The 18,423-nt window shown below is 46.4% G+C and overlaps 1 protein-coding gene across 3 annotated transcripts in view; it reads left to right on the forward strand.

The window, feature by feature from the left end:
• The window catches only part of LOC306918743 (uncharacterized protein), a 30,731-nt gene that overhangs the window by 5,523 nt on the left and 6,785 nt on the right, over window positions 1-18,423 (forward strand). For all 3 annotated transcript variants that reach the window (XM_079531608.1, XM_079531609.1, XM_079531610.1), the window contains exons 2-8: window positions 175-540; window positions 765-884; window positions 1,400-1,559; window positions 2,411-2,530; window positions 5,668-5,925; window positions 9,905-9,996; window positions 16,489-16,670. In XM_079531608.1, coding sequence (XP_079387734.1) covers window positions 175-540; window positions 765-884; window positions 1,400-1,559; window positions 2,411-2,530; window positions 5,668-5,925; window positions 9,905-9,996; window positions 16,489-16,670 — 1,298 coding nt within the window. The remainder of the gene's footprint in view (window positions 1-174; window positions 541-764; window positions 885-1,399; window positions 1,560-2,410; window positions 2,531-5,667; window positions 5,926-9,904; window positions 9,997-16,488; window positions 16,671-18,423) is intronic.

Raw genomic sequence — 18,423 nt, forward strand, 5'->3', positions numbered from 1 at the left:
AACGTGTGTGTCGAATTTGAAGTCGGTGGGTCTAACGGTTCTCGAGTTACGTGCATTACAATCGTACACACACACACACACATGCGCACGCAGAGATGTGGTGCATTTATAGTAGGATTGCGACCGTCGGGTGAATAATTAATTAATATGTAAATGTGACGACTGTCCTTCCAGGAGGAGATCCAGGAGCAGCAGGAGAACTTCCAGAAGGACCTCAGTGACCTTCTCCAGATGGACGGAGGTCTGGAGGAGCTCAGTGAAGACGATGTAATCCAGGAGGAGGTCTGGGAGGAGATCCTGGAGCAGCAGGAGAACCTCCAGGTGGTCCTCAGTGAAGACGACCACCAGAAGGACAGAAGAGTGGTGGACCTCAGTGAAGATGTCCCCCAGAAGGACATTGGTCTCCTGGACCTCAGTGCCGAGGTGGTCCTCCTCATCGCCAGCCGGCTGGACCCCACGGCTCTGCTCCGGCTGGGTTCTACCTGCAGCACCATGTTCCTCCTGTGTTCCTGCAACTCCCTGTGGACCAGACACTTCAAGGTAATCAGATTACTTCTACTCCCTGTGGACCAGACACTTCAAGGTAATCGGATTACTTCTACTCCCTGTGGACCAGACACTTCAAGGTAATCAGATTACTTCTACTCCCTGTGGACCAGACACTTCAAGGTAATCAGATTACTTCTACTCCCTGTGGACCAGACACTTCAAGGTAATCCCAGGCTTCCTTCCTGCTGTGTTTTAACGTATTTTGTCCCTCCCAGGCCTCCTTCGTGGTGGCGTTCCCCGCCCACAGTGTGGGCGTGTCTGCCAAGGTGGCGTTCCGTTGGCTGTTCATGTGGAAGACGCTGTTCCGAAACCTGCACTGCAACCGCACGCTGCAGGTAAGGAAGGGTTAACTCTCTCTGTTCAGGATGCTCCAGCTAGGTGTAATGTTAGACCACAGAAGACATGTAAATATGAAATACATGCTTAAACATGTAGCTAGGTGTAATGTTAGAGTCCACAGAAGACATGTAAATATGAAATAAATGCTTAAACATGTAGCTAGGTGTAATGTTAGACCACAGAAGACATGTAAATATGAAATACATGCTTAAACATGTAGCTAGGTGTAATGTTAGAGACCACAGAAGTGAACCTTTCAAGCCTGTTTTCTCAACTCGCTGTTTCTCTGCAAGACATTACTCTATTACATTACATTACATATAAGCCATATCTCCAAAACTGGTGGGCCAAACTGAACAACCAATATGTTAATTTGATGCTATGATTCCCTGCTTTCACATGACATGAAAAAAACGAAAATTCAAAAACATCCAATGGCAGTCCCTCAGTCAAATGTAGTCGCATATGTTTTCAGAGGAAACGTCCTAATATGGTGATATTCTGTCTTCAGGAGAGGCTGTTTTCGGACGTCCCGTTCCTGCCTCAGCGCTACTGGACCCAGTGGCTGGTTCTGGAGGAGACGGTCCCGCTGCCCCGTGTCAGAATGACCGCCCCTGAGGTCACTGCCCTGTGGGGGGTCAGCGAGGAGGCTCTGCATGACCGCGCTCAAGGTACACACCGTGTGTGTGTGTGTGTGTGTGTGTGTGTGTGTGTGTGTGTGTGTGTGTGTGTGTGTGTGTGTGTGTGTGTGTGTGTGTGTGTGTGTGTGTGTGTGTGTGTGTGTGTGTGTGTGTGTGTGTGTGTGTGTGTGTGTGTGTGTGTGTGTGTGTGTGTGTGTGTGTGTGTGTGACCACTCGCATCACACATTTCTCTGCGAATGGTTTTCCTACTGCCACATGTCGACAGGTGTGTTAGTGTAGGCTAAAGAGGCTTTAGGGAAACAGGTTTGTTTCTAAATGTATTCATGCAGGAGGCCTTACGTGCACAATGAGGACAGGTACCGTATGGCTGTGCTCTAGTCTAGGTTGTCTATTTCAGCACCGAACACACCCCTATAGAGGGGTGTGTTCAAGCTACGTGCAACACAACATGCATTTGGGAAACCCAGCCAATGTGGTTAAACGCTAAAGTGACCCTTTTCAGGTTCAGACGAGCCAGTGGGTGTGGTTTAAGCTCTGGATGTGTTTGTTTCAGGCACAGAGGAGCCAGAGGGGTGTGGTTTAAGCTCTGGGTGTGTTTGTTTCAGGTACAGAGGAGCCAGAGGGGTGGGTGTTATGGTCTGGGTGTGTTTGTTTCAGGCACAGAGGAGCCAGAGGGGTGGGTGTTATGGTCTGGGTGTGTTTGTTTCAGGCACAGAGGAGCCAGAGGGGTGGGTGTTATGGTCTGGGTGTGTTTGTTTCAGGTACAGAGGAGCCAGAGGGGTGGGTGTTATGGTCTGGGTGTGTTTGTTTCAGGTACAGAGGAGCCAGAGGGGTGGGTGTTGTTGTGGAAGGACCTTATGGTTTGGGTGTGTTTGTTTCAGGCACAGAGGAGCCAGAGGGGTGGGTGTTGGTGTGGAAGGACCTGTATTCTCTGGCGGTCCAACATCACGGCAGTGAGAGCTCCTTCTTTCAGTTCGTTCTGAACCAGCAGGAGAGCAACGGTGAGACGCACGCACGCACGCACGCACAGGCTTCATACACACATAAAGAACAACTGGAGGTCCATGCAACACCTGGCTATGCAGTACCCATTGTACCTGTGTCAGAGTACCCGTTCCACCCATCTGTCTGTGTCCCTTTTATGCCCAAATATGGAGATTTCTGTATCTGTGTGTGTGTGTACGGTATTACAGCCGTACAGACAGACAACTCTGAGAGTGTAACACATGGAACCAAATGGACCCTTACGGGTCTGTGACTCTGAGAGTGTAACACATGGAACCAAATGGACCCTTACGGGTCTGTGACTCTGAGAGTGTAACACATGGAACCAAATGGACCCTTACAGGTCTGTGACTCTGAGAGTGTAACACATGGACCCTTACGGGTCTGTAACTCTGAGTGTAACACATGGAACCAAATGGACCCTTACGGGTCTGTGACTCTGAGAGTGTAACACATGGAACCAAATGGACCCTTACAGGTCTGTAACTCTGAGAGTGTAACACATGGAACCAAATGGACCCTTACAGGTCTGTAACTCTGAGAGTGTAACACATGGAACCAAATGGACCCTTACGGGTCTGTAACTCTGAGTGTAACACATGGAACCAAATGGACCCTTACGGGTCTGTGACTCTGAGAGTGTAACACATGGAACCAAATGGACCCTTACGGGTCTGTGACTCTGAGAGTGTAACACATGGAACCAAATGGACCCTTACGGGTCTGTAACTCTGAGTTAACACTGGATAAAATATAAAATAACAGTTGTACGAAAGCTGGTGAATTAAATAACAGTTTGAGAGAAAGTTTAACTAAAGAAGCAACACTAGAAATGAGAACATTTCAGTTAAACTGAACTGTGAGTTGTGAGCCACTAGAGGGAGCCAAAGACCCATGGATGACGGCGTGTGTCAATTCAAAGGAGCTTTATTGGCATGAGAGAACATGCGTTTACATTGAAAGAAAGTGTCAAAATACAATAAAACAGTGAGAATGCATAAAGTATATACAGTTGGAGGTACAGCATTGGTATATACAGTTGGAGGAGGTACAGCATTGTGTAAACATAAAGTATATACAGTTGGAGGTACAGCATTGGTATATACAGTTGGAGGAGGTACAGCATTGTGTAAACATAAAGTATATACATTGATTAAAAGAGAGGATTCGGACACTCAAAGTTAAAAACGAGGAAAGCCTTCATTAAATTAAAAAGGCAACTTCGACCAACATGGTCTTCATCAGGTGTTTAGACTCATTCTGTGTCTGTTATATTTGGTTACAGTGAACCAGAGGTGTTTAGACTCATCGTGTGTCTGTTATATTTGGTTACAGTGAACAGGAGGTGTTTAGACTCATTGTGTGTCTGTTATATTTGGTTACAGTGAACTATAGAGGTGTTTAGACTCATCCTGTGTCTGTTATATTTGGTTACAGTGAACAGGAGGTGTTTAGACTCATTGTGTGTCTGTTATATTTGGTTACAGTGAACTATAGAGGTGTTTAGACTCATCCTGTGTCTGTTATATTTGGTTACAGTGAACTATAGAGGTGTTTAGACTCATCCTGTGTGTTATATTTGGTTACAGTGAACTATAGAGGTGTTTAGACTCATCCTGTGTCTGTTATATTTGGTTACAGTGAACTATAGAGGTGTTTAGACTCATCGTGTGTCTGTTATATTTGGTTACAGTGAACTATAGAGGTGTTTAGACTCATCCTGTGTCTGTTATATTTGGTTACAGTGAACCAGAGGTGTTTAGACTCATCCTGTGTCTGTTATATTTGGTTACAGTGAACCAGAGGTGTTTAGACTCATTCTGTGTCTGTTATATTTGGGTACAGTCGTGAACAGGAGGTGTTTAGACTCATCGTGTGTCTGTTATATTTGGTTACAGTGAACAGGAGGTGTTTAGACTCATCGTGTGTCTGTTATATTTGGTTACAGTGAACTGTAGAGGTGTTTAGACTCATTGTGTGTCTGTTATATTTGGTTACAGTGAACAGGAGGTGTTTAGACTCGTGTGTCCGTTTCAGTGTTTTTGGCAGCAATTGTTTATTTTAGTTTTAGTCAGTCTTTTGAATAGTTTTCCTTTAGTTTTAGTCACATTTTAGTCTCCATGAATGTCTTGGTGTTAGTCTAGTTTTAGTACTAAAATCTACGGCTGATTTAGTCGACTAAAATGTATTTTGGTGGGCCTTGATGCCGTCATAATGACTGATTTTACACTTGCTGAAAATAGCCGATCTACAAGCTCACAATGCGTCGCAGCGCGATATTGTCAGCATGCAACCAAGTGTAAAATGACGTGGATCTCTTGTCCACTAGTCCCTTCCTGACATTTTAGTCTAGTTTTGACGAAATTGTCAGTAAGTCTTAGTTTTAGTCATCATAGCTTAGTTTTCATTTAGTTTCCATTTAGTTTTCGTCAGTGGAAAAAGGAAGTCGACGAACATTTTTCGTCATAGTTTTAGTCGAGGAAAACGACACTGATCCGTTCTATTTGGATTCCAGACCACGGCGAGCTGGAGGTGTTTAGACTCATCCTGTGTCTGTTATATTTGGTTACAGTGAACTATAGAGGTGTTTAGACTCATCGTGTGTCTGTTATATTTGGTTACAGTGAACTATAGAGGTGTTTAGACTCATTGTGTGTCTGTTATATTTGGTTACAGTGAACTATAGAGGTGTTTAGACTCATCCTGTGTCTGTTATATTTGGTTACAGTGAACTATAGAGGTGTTTAGACTCATCGTGTGTCTGTTATATTTGGTTACAGTGAACTATAGAGGTGTTTAGACTCATTGTGTGTCTGTTATATTTGGTTACAGTGAACAGGAGGTGTTTAGACTCATCGTGTCTGTTATATTTGGTTACAGTGAACAGGAGGTGTTTAGACTCATTGTGTGTCTGTTATATTTGGTTACAGTGAACTATAGAGGTGTTTAGACTCATTGTGTGTCTGTTATATTTGGTTACAGTGAACAGGAGGTGTTTAGACTCATCGTGTGTCTGTTATATTTGGTTACAGTGAACAGGAGGTGTTTAGACTCATCGTGTGTCTGTTATATTTGGTTACAGTGAACAGGAGGTGTTTAGACTCATCGTGTGTCTGTTATATTTGGATTCCAGACCACGGCGAGCTGGAGGTGATGTACTTCCAGTACGCGCAGTGCCGCTACCAGTGGTTCTTCTCCTATTGGCTGTTCAGCCAGGCCCCGCCTTTCAACCGCCAGCTGCGAGCCGTGTTCCTCCAATGGCGTCCCCACGCCGGGCGGCGCGTGGCCAACTGGGGCGGGACCCTGTGTGATGTCAGATACCTGGCCTCACTCCACCCAATCACGGCCGACTACTGGAGGGGCAAGCTGGCGCTGGGAGACGAGGCTGTGGGTGAGTGGTCCCCATGCAGCTAAATGACAGAGTTGGTAACCAAATGGACCCTTATTAGAACAGGTGGTCCCCATGCAGCTAAATGACGGAGAGTTGGTAACCAAATGGACCCTTATTAGAACAGGTGGTCCCCATGCAGCTAAATGACAGAGTTGGTAACCAAATGGACCCTTATTAGAACAGGTGGTCCCCATGCAGCTAAATGACAGAGTTGGTAACCAAATGGACCCTTATTAGAACAGGTGGTCCCCATGCAGCTAAATGACAGAGTTGGTAACCAAATGGACCCTTATTAGAACACTTCACCACTTTTCAATATATATGTTCATATAACTCACTTATATGTTCATGGTAAAATAGCAAGCTATGTCCGCCTCTGATTGGTTGGCTGTGTCCGAGCACGAAAATAGCGTTTGGTTGGTTTTCACAAACCAAGTGTCATTGTTACACACACACACACACACACACACACGGCCAAAGCATTCCCGGGGGTCCCCAGCCAAAAAACTTTGAGAACCCCTGCAGTAGAGGGACCCCCTGGGGACCCCCACACAGTAACTCTGTAGTAGAGGGACCCCCTGGTGACCCCCACACAGTAACTCTGCAGTAGAGGGACCCCCTAGGGACCCCCACACAGTAACTCTGCAGTAGAGGGACCCCCTGGGGACCCCCACACAGTAACTCTGCAGTAGAGGGACCCCCTGGGGACCCCCACACAGTAACTCTGCAGTAGAGGGTCCCCCTGGGGACCCCCACACAGTAACTCTGCAGTAGAGGGACCCCCTAGGGACCCCCACACAGTAACTCTGTAGTAGAGGGACCCCCTGGGGACCCCCACACAGTAACTCTGTAGTAGAAGGACCCCCACACAGTAACTCTGTAGTAGAGGGACCCCCACACAGTAACTCTGTAGTAGAGGGACCCCCTGGGGACCCCCACACAGTAACTCTGTAGTAGAGGGACCCCCTGGGGACCCCCACACAGTAACTCTGTAGTAGAGGGACCCCCTGGGGACCCCCACACAGTAACTCTGTAGTAGAGGGACCCCCTGGGGACCCCCACACAGTAACTCTGTAGTAGAGGGACCCCCTGGGGACCCCCACACAGTAACTCTGTAGTAGAGGGACCCCCTGGGGACCCCCACACAGTAACTCTGTAGTAGAGGGACCCCCACACAGTAACTCTGTAGTAGAGGGACCCCCACACAGTAACTCTGCAGTAGAGGGACCCCCTGGGGACCCCCACACAGTAACTCTGTAGTAGAGGGACCCCCTGGGGACCCCCACACTCTGTAGTAGAGGGACCCCCTGGGGACCCCCACACAGTAACTCTGTAGTAGAGGGACCCCCTGGGGACCCCCACACAGTAACTCTGTAGTAGAGGGACCCCCTGGGGACCCCCACACAGTAACTCTGTAGTAGAGGGACCCCCTGGGGACCCCCACACAGTAACTCTGTAGTAGAGGGACCCCCACACAGTAACTCTGTAGTAGAGGGACCCCCACACAGTAACTCTGCAGTAGAGGGACCCCCTGGGGACCCCCACACAGTAACTCTGTAGTAGAGGGACCCCCTGGGGACCCCCACACAGTAACTCTGTAGTAGAGGGACCCCCACACAGTAACTCTGTAGTAGAGGGACCCCCTGGGGACCCCCACACAGTAACTCTGTAGTAGCGGGACCCCCTGGGGACCCCCACACAGTAACTCTGTAGTAGAGGGACCCCCTGGGGACCCCCACACAGTAACTCTGTAGTAGAGGGACCCCCACACAGTAACTCTGTAGTAGAGGGACCCCCTGGGGACCCCCACACAGTAACTCTGTAGTAGAGGGACCCCCTGGGGACCCCCACACAGTAACTCTGCAGTAGATGGACCCCCTGGGGACCCCCACACAGTAACTCTGTAGTAGAGGGACCCCCACACAGTAAGTCTGTAGTAGAGGGACCCCCACACAGTAACTCTGCAGTAGAGGGACCCCCTGGGGACCCCCACACAGTAACTCTGTAGTAGAGGGACCCCCTGGGGACCCCCACACAGTAACTCTGTAGTAGAGGGACCCCCACACAGTAACTCTGCAGTAGAGGGACCCCCTGGGGACCCCCACACAGTAACTCTGTAGTAGAGGGACCCCCTGGGGACCCCCACACAGTAACTCTGTAGTAGAGGGACCCCCTGGGGACCCCCACACAGTAACTCTGTAGTAGAGGGACCCCCTGGGGACCCCCACACAGTAACTCTGTAGTAGAGGGACCCCCACACAGTAACTCTGCAGTAGAGGGACCCCCTGGGGACCCCCACACAGTAACTCTGTAGTAGAGGGACCCCCACACAGTAACTCTGCAGTAGAGGGACCCCCTGGGGACCCCCACACAGTAACTCTGTAGTAGAGGGACCCCCTGGTGACCCCCACACAGTAACTCTGTAGTAGAGGGACCCCCTGGTGACCCCCACACAGTAACTCTGTAGTAGAGGGACCCCCACACAGTAACTCTGCAGTAGAGGGACCCCCTGGGGACCCCCACACAGTAACTCTGTAGTAGAGGGACCCCCTGGTGACCCCCACACAGTAACTCTGTAGTAGAGGGACCCCCTGGTGACCCCCACACAGTAACTCTGTAGTAGAGGGACCCCCTGGGGACCCCCACACAGTAACTCTGTAGTAGAGGGACCCCCTGGGGACCCCCACACAGTAACTCTGTAGTAGAGGGACCCCCACACAGTAACTCTGTAGTAGAGGGACCCCCTGGGGACCCCCACACAGTAACTCTGTAGTAGAGGGACCCGCTGGGGACCCCCACACAGTAACTCTGTAGTAGAGGGACCCCCTGGGGACCCCCACACAGTAACTCTGCAGTAGAGGGACCCCCTGGGGACCCCCACACAGTAACTCTGCAGTAGAGGGACCCCCTGGGGACCCCCACACAGTAACTCTGCAGTAGAGGGACCCCCTGGGGACCCCCACACAGTAACTCTGTAGTAGAGGGACCCCCACACAGTAACTCTGTATTAGAGGGACCCCCTGGGGACCCCCACACAGTAACTCTGCAGTAGAGGGACCCCCACACAGTAACTCTGTAGTAGAGGGACCCCCTGGGGACCCCCACACAGTAACTCTGCAGTAGAGGGACCCCCTGGGGACCCCCACACAGTAACTCTGTCATTTCTCAACCATTTTGGACGCGGGGCGGCTCGCCGGAAGAATCCGATTTCTATTCCTGAAAAGTTGCAAAAATGGAAGCCATCTGGCCCAGGCGGTGGCGTAACCGTCTGGGCACCCGACTGGTAATCCAGTCGCAGTGTGCCGCGGGTTCGACTCCCGAGCCCGACACGGCCTTTACTGCATGTCTTCCCCCATCTCTCTCCCGTTTCCTGTCAGCCTACTGTCCGTCCCTTCAAAAACCAATAAAAGGCGTAAGCCGCAAAAAAAATATCTTTAAAAAAAAGAAAATGGAAGCCATCGTTCTCACGAATCTAAACATATTGTTTTAAATCTTGTTATTTATTTTAAATCACCTTCATGATGTCACTGGTGGACGGATTTCTGAACTGCCCACTTCCATCCCATGATGACTGAGTAGGAAAAAATGGTCCCATTTTACCATGAACATTAAGGACCAATTATGTAAAGATAGGTTGGAAAGTGGTGAAGTGGTCCTTTAACTTTTGAGAGCGTAACATGAAACCAGATGGCTAAAGCTTGGCTCTCCGCTCGACGCGTGTCGAAATGAGCAGATCTACACTAAATGAGCAGATCTACACTAAATGAGCAGATCTACACTAAATGAGCAGATCTACACGCTCACAGCTTTTCACAAACCTTATAGCCTATAATAGATGATGTGTGTAAGTGTTTATAGCCTGCTATTATTTTACAACCTGTAATCAATACTGAGTTACATTAGAAAACATTTATTTAAAACAACTCTCTCACTCTCTCTCTCTGGTGTATATAATGTATTGTCTATGTCTCTCTCCCAGGTATCCAGACGGTAGAGAACTATTTCTCCATGTGTAAGTCCCTGATGGCGTGGATCCTGGGCCGCGACTGGGGCCGTCTCAAACGGAGGAAGGTAACTATCTTACTGGGAACGTCTCAAACACAGGAAGGTAACTATCTTACTGAGAACGTCTCAAACACAGGAAGGTAACTATCTTACTGAGAACGTCTCAAACACAGGAAGGTAACTATCTTACTGGGAACGTCTCAAACGGAGGAAGGTAACTATCTTACTGAGAACGTCTCAAACACAGGAAGGTAACTATCTTACTGAGAACGTCTCAAACACAGGAAGGTAACTATCTTACTGAGAACGTCTCAAACACAGGAAGGTAACTATCTTACTGAGAACGTCTCAAACACAGGAAGGTAACTATCTTACTGAGAACGTCTCAAACACAGGAAGGTAACTATCTTACTGAGAACGTCTCAAACACAGGAAGGTAACTATCTTACTGAGAACGTCTCAAACACAGGAAGGTAACTATCTTACTGAGAACGTCTCAAACACAGGAAGGTAACTATCTTACTGAGAACGTCTCAAACACAGGAAGGTAACTATCTTACTGGGAACGTCTCAAACACAGGAAGGTAACTATCTTACTGAGAACGTCTCAAACACAGGAAGGTAACTATCTTACTGAGAACGTCTCAAACACAGGAAGGTAACTATCTTACTGAGAACGTCTCAAACACAGGAAGGTAACTATCTTACTGAGAACGTCTCAAACACAGGAAGGTAACTATCTTACTGAGAACGTCTCAAACACAGGAAGGTAACTATCTTACTGAGAACGTCTCAAACACAGGAAGGTAACTATCTTACTGAGAACGTCTCAAACACAGGAAGGTAACTATCTTACTGGGAACGTCTCAAACACAGGAAGGTAACTATCTTACTGAGCGTCTCAAACACAGGAAGGTAACTATCTTACTGAGAACGTCTCAAACACAGGAAGGTAACTATCTTACTGAGAACGTCTCAAACACAGGAAGGTAACTATCTTACTGGGAACGTCTCAAACACAGGAAGGTAACTATCTTACTGGGAACGTCTCAAACACAGGAAGGTAACTATCTTACTGAGAACGTCTCAAACACAGGAAGGTAACTATCTTACTGAGAACGTCTCAAACACAGGAAGGTAACTATCTTACTGAGAACGTCTCAAACACAGGAAGGTAACTATCTTACTGAGAACGTCTCAAACACAGGAAGGTAACTATCTTACTGAGAACGTCTCAAACACAGGAAGGTAACTATCTTACTGAGAACGTCTCAAACACAGGAAGGTAACTATCTTACTGAGAACGTCTCAAACACAGGAAGGTAACTATCTTACTGGGAACGTCTCAAACACAGGAAGGTAACTATCTTACTGGGAACGTCTCAAACACAGGAAGGTAACTATCTTACTGGGAACGTCTCAAACACAGGAAGGTAACTATCTTACTGAGAACGTCTCAAACACAGGAAGGTAACTATCTTACTGAGAACGTCTCAAACACAGGAAGGTAACTATCTTACTGAGAACGTCTCAAACACAGGAAGGTAACTATCTTACTGAGAACGTCTCAAACACAGGAAGGTAACTATCTTACTGGGAACGTCTCAAACACAGGAAGGTAACTATCTTACTGAGAACGTCTCAAACACAGGAAGGTAACTATCTTACTGAGAACGTCTCAAACACAGGAAGGTAACTATCTTACTGGGAACGTCTCAAACACAGGAAGGTAACTATCTTACTGAGAACGTCTCAAACACAGGAAGGTAACTATCTTACTGGGAACGTCTCAAACACAGGAAGGTAACTATCTTACTGAGAACGTCTCAAACACAGGAAGGTAACTATCTTACTGGGAACGTCTCAAACACAGGAAGGTAACTATCTTACTGGGAACGTCTCAAACACAGGAAGGTAACTATCTTACTGAGAACGTCTCAAACACAGGAAGGTAACTATCTTACTGGGAACGTCTCAAACACAGGAAGGTAACTATCTTACTGAGAACGTCTCAAACACAGGAAGGTAACTATCTTACTGAGAACGTCTCAAACACAGGAAGGTAACTATCTTACTGAGAACGTCTCAAACACAGGAAGGTAACTATCTTACTGAGAACGTCTCAAACGGAGGAAGGTAACTATCTTACTGAGAACGTCTCAAACACAGGAAGGTAACTATCTTACTGAGAACGTCTCAAACACAGGAAGGTAACTATCTTACTGAGAACGTCTCAAACACAGGAAGGTAACCATCTTACTGAGAACGTCTCAAACACAGGAAGGTAACCATCTTACTGAGAACGTCTCAAACGGAGGAAGGTAACTATCTTACTGAGAACGTCTCAAACACAGGAAGGTAACTATCTTACTGAGAACGTCTCAAACACAGGAAGGTAACTATCTTACTGAGAACGTCTCAAACACAGGAAGGTAACTATCTTACTGAGAACGTCTCAAACACAGGAAGGTAACTATCTTACTGGGAACGTCTCAAACACAGGAAGGTAACTATCTTACTGGGAACGTCTCAAACACAGGAAGGTAACTATCTTACTGAGAACGTCTCAAACACAGGAAGGTAACTATCTTACTGGGAACGTCTCAAACACAGGAAGGTAACTATCTTACTGAGAACGTCTCAAACACAGGAAGGTAACTATCTTACTGAGAACGTCTCAAACACAGGAAGGTAACTATCTTACTGAGAACGTCTCAAACACAGGAAGGTAACTATCTTACTGGGAACGTCTCAAACACAGGAAGGTAACTATCTTACTGAGAACGTCTCAAACACAGGAAGGTAACTATCTTACTGGGAACGTCTCAAACACAGGAAGGTAACTATCTTACTGAGAACGTCTCAAACACAGGAAGGTAACTATCTTACTGGGAACGTCTCAAACGGAGGAAGGTAACTATCTTACTGAGAACGTCTCAAACACAGGAAGGTAACTATCTTACTGAGAACGTCTCAAACACAGGAAGGTAACTATCTTACTGAGAACGTCTCAAACACAGGAAGGTAACTATCTTACTGAGAACGTCTCAAACACAGGAAGGTAACTATCTTACTGAGAACGTCTCAAACGGAGGAAGGTAACTATCTTACTGGGAACGTCTCAAACACAGGAAGGTAACTATCTTACTGAGAACGTCTCAAACACAGGAAGGTAACTATCTTACTGAGAACGTCTCAAACACAGGAAGGTAACTATCTTACTGAGAACGTCTCAAACACAGGAAGGTAACTATCTTACTGAGAACGTCTCAAACACAGGAAGGTAACTATCTTACTGAGAACGTCTCAAACACAGGAAGGTAACTATCTTACTGAGAACGTCTCAAACACAGGAAGGTAACTATCTTACTGAGAACGTCTCAAACACAGGAAGGTAACTATCTTACTGAGAACGTCTCAAACGGAGGAAGGTAACTATCTTACTGGGAACGTCTCAAACACAGGAAGGTAACTATCTTACTGAGAACGTCTCAAACACAGGAAGGTAACTATCTTACTGAGAACGTCTCAAACACAGGAAGGTAACTATCTTACTGAGAACGTCTCAAACGGAGGAAGGTAACTATCTTACTGGGAACGTCTCAAACACAGGAAGGTAACTATCTTACTGAGAACGTCTCAAACGGAGGAAGGTAACTATCTTACTGAGAACGTCTCAAACACAGGAAGGTAACTATCTTACTGAGAACGTCTCAAACGGAGGAAGGTAACTATCTTACTGGGAACGTCTCAAACACAGGAAGGTAACTATCTTACTGAGAACGTCTCAAACACAGGAAGGTAACTATCTTACTGGGAACGTCTCAAACGGAGGAAGGTAACTATCTTACTGAGAACGTCTCAAACACAGGAAGGTAACTATCTTACTGAGAACGTCTCAAACACAGGAAGGTAACTATCTTACTGAGAACGTCTCAAACACAGGAAGGTAACTATCTTACTGAGAACGTCTCAAACACAGGAAGGTAACTATCTTACTGAGAACGTCTCAAACACAGGAAGGTAACTATCTTACTGAGAACGTCTCAAACACAGGAAGGTAACTATCTTACTGAGAACGTCTCAAACACAGGAAGGTAACTATCTTACTGAGAACGTCTCAAACACAGGAAGGTAACTATCTTACTGAGAACGTCTCAAACACAGGAAGGTAACTATCTTACTGAGAACGTCTCAAACACAGGAAGGTAACTATCTTACTGAGAACGTCTCAAACACAGGAAGGTAACTATCTTACTGAGAACGTCTCAAACGGAGGAAGGTAACTATCTTACTGGGAACGTCTCAAACACAGGAAGGTAACTATCTTACTGAGAACGTCTCAAACACAGGAAGGTAACTATCTTACTGAGAACGTCTCAAACACAGGAAGGTAACTATCTTACTGAGAACGTCTCAAACGGAGGAAGGTAACTATCTTACTGGGAATGTCTCAAACACAGGAAGGTAACTATCTTACTGAGAACGTCTCAAACGGAGGAAGGTAACTATCTTACTGAGAACGTCTCAAACACAGGAAGGTAACTATCTTACTGAGAACGTCTCAAACGGAGGAAGGTAACTATCTTACTGGGAACGTCTCAAACACAGGAAGGTAACTATCTTACTGAGAACGTCTCAAACGGAGGAAGGTAACTATCTTACTGAGAACGTCTCAAACGGAGGAAGGTAACTATCTTACTGAGAACGTCTCAAACACAGGAAGGTAACTATCTTACTGAGAACGTCTCAAACACAGGAAGGTAACTATCTTACTGAGAACGTCTCAAACGGAGGAAGGTAACTATCTTACTGAGAACGTCTCAAACGGAGGAAGGTAACTATCTTACTGGGAACGTCTCAAACGGAGGAAGGTAACTATCTTACTGAGAACGTCTCAAACGGAGGAAGGTAACTATCTTACTGAGAACGTCTCAAACGGAGGAAGGTAACTATCTTACTGGGAACGTCTCAAACACAGGAAGGTAACTATCTTACTGAGAACGTCTCAAACACAGGAAGGTAACTATCTTACTGAGAACGTCTCAAACGGAGGAAGGTAACTATCTTACTGAGAACGTCTCAAACGGAGGAAGGTAACTATCTTACTGAGAACGTCTCAAACACAGGAAGGTAACTATCTTACTGGGAACGTCTCAAACACAGGAAGGTAACTATCTTACTGGGAACGTCTCAAACACAGGAAGGTAACTATCTTACTGGGAACGTCTCAAACACAGGAAGGTAACTATCTTACTGAGAACGTCTCAAACACAGGAAGGTAACTATCTTACTGGGAACGTCTCAAACACAGGAAGGTAACTATCTTACTGAGAACGTCTCAAACACAGGAAGGTAACTATCTTACTGAGAACGTCTCAAACACAGGAAGGTAACTATCTTACTGAGAACGTCTCAAACACAGGAAGGTAACTATCTTACTGGGAACGTCTCAAACACAGGAAGGTAACTATCTTACTGGGAACGTCTCAAACACAGGAAGGTAACTATCTTACTGGGAACGTCTCAAACACAGGAAGGTAACTATCTTACTGGGAACGTCTCAAACACAGGAAGGTAACTATCTTACTGAGAACGTCTCAAACACAGGAAGGTAACTATCTTACTGAGAACGTCTCAAACACGGGAAGGTAACTATCTTACTGAGAACGTCTCAAACACAGGAAGGTAACTATCTTACTGGGAACGTCTCAAACACAGGAAGGTAACTATCTTACTGAGAACGTCTCAAACACAGGAAGGTAACTATCTTACTGGGAACGTCTCAAACACAGGAAGGTAACTATCTTACTGAGAACGTCTCAAACACAGGAAGGTAACTATCTTACTGGGAACGTCTCAAACACAGGAAGGTAACTATCTTACTGGGAACGTCTCAAACACAGGAAGGTAACTATCTTACTGGGAACGTCTCAAACACAGGAAGGTAACTATCTTACTGAGAACGTCTCAAACACAGGAAGGTAACTATCTTACTGGGAACGTCTCAAACACAGGAAGGTAACTATCTTACTGGGAACGTCTCAAACACAGGAAGGTAACTATCTTACTGGGAACGTCTCAAACACAGGAAGGTAACTATCTTACTGGGAACGTCTCAAACACAGGAAGGTAACTATCTTACTGGGAACGTCTCAAACACAGGAAGGTAACTATCTTACTGGGAACGTCTCAAACACAGGAAGGTAACCAACGTTCCTCTGATGATGCGTTTTATTCAAGTCTTCAACAGCACAGAAAGCCCTAAATACATTCTGGTGATTTGAAAATAGCATTTAAATGCATTTGAAACCTTGAAACGGGATATGGTGCATAGTTAGTACTTCTTGGAAGTACATTAGTACATTTTGACCCCAATACATTGTGTACTTTTACTCAAAGTACAATTTTACTCTGTATGGTTTATGTAGGTTCTGTATCTCCAGGTGTATGTGGACACTAGACGGGTCTATGGATCTATATTAATGTAAATGTCCTCCAGGTGTATGTGGACACTAGACTGGTCTATGGATCTATATTCATGTAAATGTCCTCTAGGTCTATGTGGACACCCTGGACGGCGTGTACCTGGCGCTGCGCCAGGAGCTGTGGGCGGGGCTGGTGGAGCGCCACCGGTTCTGGGAGGTGGCCAAGCTGCAGATGAGCCGTGTGGTCACGCTGGAGCGCATGGCGCACAACTACGTCAACTGGAGGCTCATCGACCCGCTGCCCCATTACAAGTAAGAATGGGTGGGCAGGTGATCACAGCCTGGCCTATTACAAGTAAGAATGGGTGGGCAGGTGATCACAGCCTGGCCTATTACAAGTAAGAATGGGTGGGCAGGTGATCACCAGCTGACCTATTACAAGTAAGAATGGGTGGGCAGGTGATCACCAGCTGACCTATTACAAGTAAGAATGGTGGTTGGTCAGGTGATCACAAGCCAACCCAACCAGGTGATGCAATAATACTAATGACCGTAGTCTGACCGTGCATTACGTGAAAACTCCTGTCTCCGGTTGCGATGCTATTTCTCCCTCTGTCTAACATTTCCTCGTATTTCTAGTTTATTGAAATAATGTCATCCACATGTTGTCCAGTTCATAGCCTACTGCAGGCCTGGTAGACTAGATTTAGAAGACATGTGTCCAGTGCATAACCTACTGCAGGCCTGGTAGACTAGATTTAGAAGACATGTGTCCAGTGCATAGCCTACTGCAGGCCTGGTTGACTAGATTTAGAAGACATGTGTCCAGTGCATAACCTACTGCAGGCCTGGTAGACTAGATTTAGAAGACATGTGTCCAGTGCATAGCCTACTGCAGGCCTGGTTGACTAGATTTAGAAGACATGTGTCCAGTGCATAGCCTACTGCAGGCCTGGTAGACTAGATTTAGAAGACATGTGTCCAGTGCATAGCCTACTGCAGGCCTGGTAGACTAGATTTGGAAGACATGTGTCCAGTGCATAGCCTACTGCAGGCCTGGTTGACTAGATTTAGAAGACATGTGTCCAGTGCATAGCCTACTGCAGGCCTGGTTGACTAGATTTACAAGACATGTGTCCAGTGCATAGCCTACTGCAGGCCTGGTAGACTAGATTTAGAAGACATGTGTCCAGTGCATAGCCTACTGCAGGCCTGGTAGACTAGATTTAGAAGACATGTGTCCAGTGCATAGCCTACTGCAGGCCTGGTAGACTAGATTTAGAAGACATGTGTCCAGTGCATAGCCTACTGCAGGCCTGGTAGACTAGATTTAGAAGACATGTGTCCAGTGCATAGCCTACTGCAGGCCTGGTTGACTAGATTTGGAAGACATGTGTCCAGTGCATAGCCTACTGCAGGCCTGGTTGACTAGATTTAGAAGACATGTGTCCAGTGCATAGCCTACTGCAGGCCTGGTAGACTAGATTTAGAAGACATGTGTCCAGTGCATAGCCTACTGCAGGCCTGGTAGACTAGATTTAGAAGACATGTGTCCAGTGCATAGCCTACTGCAGGCCTGGTAGACTAGATTTAGAAGACATGTGTCCAGTGCATAGCCTACTGCAGCCCTGGTTGACTAGATTTAGAAGACGTGTCCAGTACATAGCCTACTGCAGTCCTGGTTGACTAGATTTAGAAGACATGTGTCCAGTGCATAGCCTACTGCAGGCCTGGTAGACTAGATTTAGAAGACATGTGTCCAGAGCATAGCCTACTGCAGGCCTGGTAGACTAGATTTAGAAGACATGTGTCCAGAGCATAGCCTACTGCAGGCCTGGTTGACTAGATTTAGAAGACATGTGTTCAGTGCATAGCCTACTGCAGGCCTGGTAGACTAGATTTAAAAGACATGTGTCCAGTGCATAGCCTACTGCAGGCCTGGTTGACTAGATTTAGAAGACATGTGTCCAGTGCATAGCCTACTGCAGGCCTGGTTGACTAGATTTAGAAGACATGTGTCCAGTGCATAGCCTACTGCAGGCCTGGTAGACTAGATTTAGAAGAC

This window comes from Electrona antarctica, assembly GCF_951216825.1.
Source record: "Electrona antarctica genome assembly, contig: scaffold_320, whole genome shotgun sequence".
NCBI classification, from domain to species: domain Eukaryota; kingdom Metazoa; phylum Chordata; class Actinopteri; order Myctophiformes; family Myctophidae; genus Electrona; species Electrona antarctica.